At 44.4% G+C, this 6,000-nt stretch overlaps 1 protein-coding gene across 6 annotated transcripts in view; it reads right to left on the bottom strand.

Annotated features, from left to right (window-relative positions):
* LOC119457569 (protein-cysteine N-palmitoyltransferase HHAT) overlaps window positions 1–6,000 on the bottom strand; it is a 108,314-nt gene that overhangs the window by 81,290 nt on the left and 21,024 nt on the right. Inside the window, exon 8 of one of the 6 annotated variants that reach the window (XM_049670224.1) lies at window positions 1,673–1,879. The exons of the other annotated variants lie outside the window; for them this stretch is intronic. Within the exon in view, the coding sequence (XP_049526181.1) occupies window positions 1,673–1,879 (207 nt within the window). The remainder of the gene's footprint in view (window positions 1–1,672; window positions 1,880–6,000) is intronic. 6 annotated transcript variants of the gene reach the window in all.

Here is a 6,000-nt window from a genome sequence, read left to right as displayed (position 1 = left end):
AAAAGAAGTGGAAAGAAGAAAGAAAGAAGAAGAAAAGCAAAGAGAGGAAAGGAAAGGAGGAAAGCAAAAGGAACTTGAGCGGACAACAGCCGAAGGAAAGATAGCATAGGAAAAGAAGAAGAAGGGAAAGAAGAACAGGCGAGTGAAACGCGAGCGAGAAAGGAATGGGGAAAGAAGGAAAAGAGAAGAAAAAGAGGGAAAGAAAGAAGAAGAAAAGAAAGAAAGCAAGAAGAAAGAAAGAAAGAAAGAAAGAAAGAAAGAAAGAAAGAAAGAAAGAAAGAAAGAAAGAAACAAGACCCACAAAGCGCCGCTACGCGTCACGTGTTTCTTTCCACCTTGAATCTATGACCTGTTGGCCTACGAGCATGACATCAGTGTTCGAAGAACCCTGACTTGAGTTGTCTATGGAGTACAATCGCATGTATAAATCTTCTATCACTTAACGCGTTACTTTAGTTTCTAGGTGAACTCCTACGTAACCATAGTCGTTAGTATTTTCTTTTGCTCTTCCCAATGTTATTGCCTTCAGGCTTTGCAATCGACAGTGGAATTCAGTGAGTGTGAATGCTGACGGCGGGCCGCAGCGTCGAAAGATGCCGGCGCATGTTTATCCGGTGGTGAGCCACATATCTTAAATATTACTGGAGCCCATGGTTTCATGATAACAAGCAAAGCACTCTGCGGTTGATGTTTTCTTTCCATCCTCCATGCTTGCCCCAGAGATTCTGCGCAGAGTTTGCATTTACAATACTTGCGCAAAACTTCGATTCAATTCTGCATCACATCGAATGCATCGAATTCAACGTGCGTGGACTCACACGACTGTGATTCGTACGAAGTGTCTTAGGCAATAGAACACATACTCTTTTGATTTTCCCATATATGACTGTGAACAGCCGGAATTGGAAATCTTCTTCAGCGCCAATTGGCAACAAGCCGGTGGCTGAAGAAATTTACGGGGTTCCTGGCTGGACATCATATCAGCGAAGCGGTCCACCACGGCTTTCCTAGAAATGTCTTTAGCAACGCAGGCTTAGATTCAAGGCTGTGAATTGGTCCTTTGTCCGGGCACCAAATGTGTATATGGTCTTCTCCTACTGCCTACCCTAATGGTTGATCCTCATAACCCCCTTTTTTTCTTATCTTCCCTTTTAAGAATAACAGGCTAGAGGGCATTTAGCTCAGGCTAACCCCTCTGCTTTTCTTCAAGTAATTTTCCTCTCTCTCTCTCTCTCTTTGCATCTGCTTTTGTTTCTTTATTACTGTAGCAATATAGGTGGTGCTTACAACATCTTTATTGAAAATCATGGTGGGGTCTCAGGGTGGCCCTTGTTGGGGGCGACTCCCTCGGCCCAAGTGACGATTTTCAGTTGTTCCCTGAGATCGGCGGCAGTCCTAAGTAAGGTCTCCCAGGTAAGTTTGGAGGGGGCTGGCAAGAGCGTATCTGGGGGAGGAAAACCCCTACATCCCCAAAGAATGTAGTCTTGTGTTGCCAATTCGTTGTAGCAATATAACAATTACATTTATGATGAGCGACAGCTTCTCTCTTGAGTTAGAACAAAGTAATAAACAAAAGAAAACAGCAGTAGACAGAGAGAGAAATAGAAGAGAGGAAAGGCAGTAATTTTTTGAAAAGGAAACGACATGACACCGAAAATAGACACCCGCTTACCTCCAGAAATGGGAACAGAGGTGGGACCTGGCGACACATTTGGGCGGTGGAGGAAGGTGCAGACACTCAATTCTGGCAAAGGCATTGGGTACGCCGTACTGGACGAGGTACTTGACAAAGAACATCACGTTCAGGGTTGCACCAAAGCCCAAGAGGCAGGTAAGGTTCAGCCTTGAGACAAGGTATGGTGCCTTGAGCAGCGCCGAACTGCGTGAAAAGCCATGTCACTGTTAACTAAGGTTTACAAGCTCATGTAATTTTATAAGATTGACATGCTTCTAACATAAGCTCGATATCAACATCGGGCACATAATTCATGTTTTTTTTAAGTATGAGCTATTCAGAAAGACAGCAGCAGGACCCAGGTAGCCTGCAGCCACAGTCAGGAAACTCCGGGAGGGTTGGAATAAAGTCCCTTGATGTAGGAAAGTACCGCCACTCTTTGTACTTTGCCGCCGGCGCGCGACCTCCTCGCCTCCTCCTCACCCCTCGCGGGTCCCCTCCGCGACAGACGGCCTTGGGCACGTTTTCCTGCACGATGATTGGTCTCCCTGCCGTTGCGCTTGGAAACGAGCGGAGCTTGCGTTTTGCTTGTGTTTTTCTTTTTCGTTCGCGCCATTTTGCGCCTCAGCTCAGCTGGCTCGGCGTATAGAGAACGTCGCGCGCTAACATTTCACGCTGTTTCGAGCACTGTCTGCTGGCCCTATGCCGTGCTGCTGCGCATATAACTGCAGCAAGAAGCGCGATGATGGCTATGCAGCTTTTACGATACCGCAAGAAAAGCGTGATGGCTTGCGCAAGAAGCAGTGGCTGCACAACATTGGCCGGAAGAACTTTGTCCCGACAAGTAACAGTGTTGTTTTCGAGGTAAGACGCCTTTCTTATTGCTCGTATGAAAGCATCCCCTAATGCTGCATTTTTTCAATTCTTCCGGCCTGCTCATTCGCGTTTTTGCTGCGGTAATTTGTACGATGCATAAAAATGGGGTTCTCCTCAGCATGCTGAATATTCTGATGGGACTCCATCACCTCGCACGTCGTCAACTCTTATTCAATCGGAAATGCAGCACTATAGATTCTGCTTTCCACTGAACAGATATACCCGAAGATACAGCCTCTCGATCGCACTTTTCGTGATTGTTAGGATCCGTTGCCTGTTTTACTGAAAATCGAAATAGCAGCTTGTAGAGCAGCTATTTACAGCTTACTTCGATGTGTGTGTGAGTCACAAATACAATGAATGCAGGGCCCCCCAAAAATAGTGGCAAGTTACCCGTGGTTAATTGTCGGAGTCATATACCCAAGTATAACCGTGGTCAGCCTCTATAGTCTGTAAAGAAGTATGTTTATCTAGGCCAATTACTCACAGGTGACCCTGATCAAGAGAAAGAAATTTGCAGAAGAATAAAATTGGGTTGGAGTGCATACGGCAGGCATTACCAAATCCTGACTGGGAGCTTACCACTGTCGTTGAGAAGAAAAGTTTACAATCATTGCATTCTACCGGTGCTAATGTATGGGGCAGAAACTTGGAGGTCAACAAAGAAGCTCGAGGACGAGTTAAGGACCGCACAAAGAGCGATGAAACGAAAACTCTTAGGACTAACATTAAGAGACAGGAAGAGAGCGGTGTGGATCAGAGAACAAACGGGGATAGCCGATATTCTAGTTGACATTAAGCGGAAGAAATGGAGCTGGGCAGGCCATTTAATGCGTAGGATGGATAACCGGTGGACCATTAGGGTTACAGAATGGATACCAAGAGAAGGGAAGCGCAGTCAAGGTCGGCAGAAAACCAGATGGGATGATGAAGTTAGGAAATTTGCAGGCGCAAGTTGGAATACGCTAGCGCTAGACAGGGGTAATTGGAGATCGCAGGGAGAGGCCTTCGTCCTGCAGTGGACATAAAATATAGGCTGATGGTGATGATGATGATGATACCCGTGGTATTGCAGGTGATGAGCGCCATCTAGTCCACAATTTAAGGCGAGACCCTTAGTTGGATATGTTTCAAGGCGAGCGTTTGAGGTACAGAAAGTAACGTGACCTAATGAAGGCCAGAAGCGAGTCAAATGATGCCCAGCCGTGTATAATAAATTATTAATGATCAGCAAAATAAATTCGTGACTGATTAACGATTATATTAAGGTGTTTAAAGTTGATTAAGGGGGATTAAGGTTAAATAAGGAGGGCGAGGGTCGATTAAGGAGGATTAAGCTGGATAAGGGTGGTTTAGGGTGCATCAAGATATAATAAGGAGGATTAGGGTGGATTAACGTCAATTAACATGCATGAAGGAGGATTAACGTGCATGAACGACACCTGGAGTGTCATTTTGATCGCAACAGAGCCGCTTTTTGGAAAGGGCAAGCTCTTAGCGCAAGAACGAATTGCCCGTCAACTTTCGGCCGCACTGATACTGCTTTATCATGCATTAAACGGTGTAGGTTTGTGCCATGGCCTAATGTTACTACTGTTGTTTTCTTGGGCATGTCTTTTTCTCAGCTGCCATGCGTACTGCATGGCATATTTGTACACTAGCATTGTTTCTCATTCTGATTATATGATACTCTTCTACGTTATCTGTATCTTGTCAAATAACGTTTTTTGCGCATGCACGAAAATAAAGCATCTTACTGACCATTCCTTTTGTTTTTTGTGTGATAAATGTTTTTCTGGTGTCTAATGAAAATCACAATTTTAACTATCCTACTACATAATTTAACGGTATGTTGGTGTGAACTATCAAAATACCTTTTCCAGAGGCGTAACTTTTGCCTAAAAATATAGAATGCCTTCTCCCATAGGTATACCGAGTATTTTTTAAGCTTCATTGACACCGACGCCTAAAGAATAATCTGTAAATACCTTTCCTCAGCTTCTGTTATTGTGGGTGATGAGTGGCTGCCGGTACCGCTTCATCGCACTGAAATTGTGAAACTGTCCTATTCAATGCAGAAACCACAGCGCAAAAGCTACTTTGACATTTAGACAAACGCATGGCACACTGAATATAATACCTGCGGTGCACATGCGTGCACATACAAGAAAAAACTGCCAAACATAGAGCGATCTGCCACAAGCAATACTAGATCAGATGCAAAAACTAAAGCAGCGTACCATGTGGCAGAAAAAATAAGTGGAGTATAGAAATCGCCTCAAAGCTCCTTTTACATCAGTGTGTGTCATTCATACGGCTTTAAGATGAAACCAACCTCATCATAAACGTTGCCTTCAGCATTCTCCATGCTGTTAACACCATTTTCAAAATATTCTACGCCACTGGGGCGCACAACTGGCCCAAAATAATGCGCCTCCATCGAATTCTGCGCCCGTCCGCGGGAGCCCAGGCGCAATAGCGTGCCGTGCGCAGCGCGCGCAGCCGGCGGGCGAGGAGAATTGAGGAGGAAAGCGCGCGCGCGGAGGAGAGTGTCGCTACTTTCAAGATCAAGGGGCTTTAGGTTGGAAAAGTAGGCTTAGCTCTAAAAAAAAAAAAAAAAAAAAAAAAAAAAAAAAAAAAAAAACTCAAGCTATAATTTTAGCTGACTATTCTGTCATTCTTCTTGCTCTGCGACATGCTAAGAGAATCACACAACAGCATAACTTTTCTTTTATTCATCCAATGTACTAAGGCAATAATGACGTAATTTACACAACGTTCCAGTTTGGGTGGTGCGTTGCGTATTACTATTAGTCACACATTCTAACTGATCTTGGTAGCGTAGAGTATCTATGGTAAAGACGTTACGGAATCAGTTCGCAGCCTTACTTGATTTGAGGAAGCACCAGCAATACAGCACACCTACGCTCGAGCATTTCTGGCCTAGTTCAGGAGAAGGCTGACAGAGTGAGTGATTTGTTTGGATAAAATTTGAAGTGTTGGCCAATATAGGGGGCATCCAAATCCTCGCCTCAGCGACAGCTACCTCCGAGTAAAAAGAATCAATCTAGAAGGCTATGCTTTTGCCAATCGCATGGGCCAGACGCGATTGCAGGGCCGGAAACACGTAGTACATGCCATCTTTTTGACACCAACTATTGTGTCGCCGGCTTGTCCGCCAACATTAACTGGACCAATGATGAAAGGATGATAACATAAGGTGATATGAAAAACGCTCCGGCAACAAAGCACATTTCGTACACTTGCCTAAACAGGCAATATACGTGTATATTAAAAAAAAGTACATTACACAGTTTCTGCAATGAAAAACTAGTTAATCAATCAGCTATATCGAATAATAATAAAAGTTTTAAAAACCATGCAAACTGAGGCCCTCCTGTGCCGTCATACCGGCCAAACATCGCGTTTTGGTACGATACATATAGTGC

The sequence above is a fragment of the Dermacentor silvarum genome, chromosome 7 (genome assembly GCF_013339745.2).
Source record: "Dermacentor silvarum isolate Dsil-2018 chromosome 7, BIME_Dsil_1.4, whole genome shotgun sequence".
Taxonomy (NCBI): domain Eukaryota; kingdom Metazoa; phylum Arthropoda; class Arachnida; order Ixodida; family Ixodidae; genus Dermacentor; species Dermacentor silvarum.
Note: the sequence above shows the minus strand (reverse complement) of the source record. Positions and strands in the feature narration are given on the sequence as shown.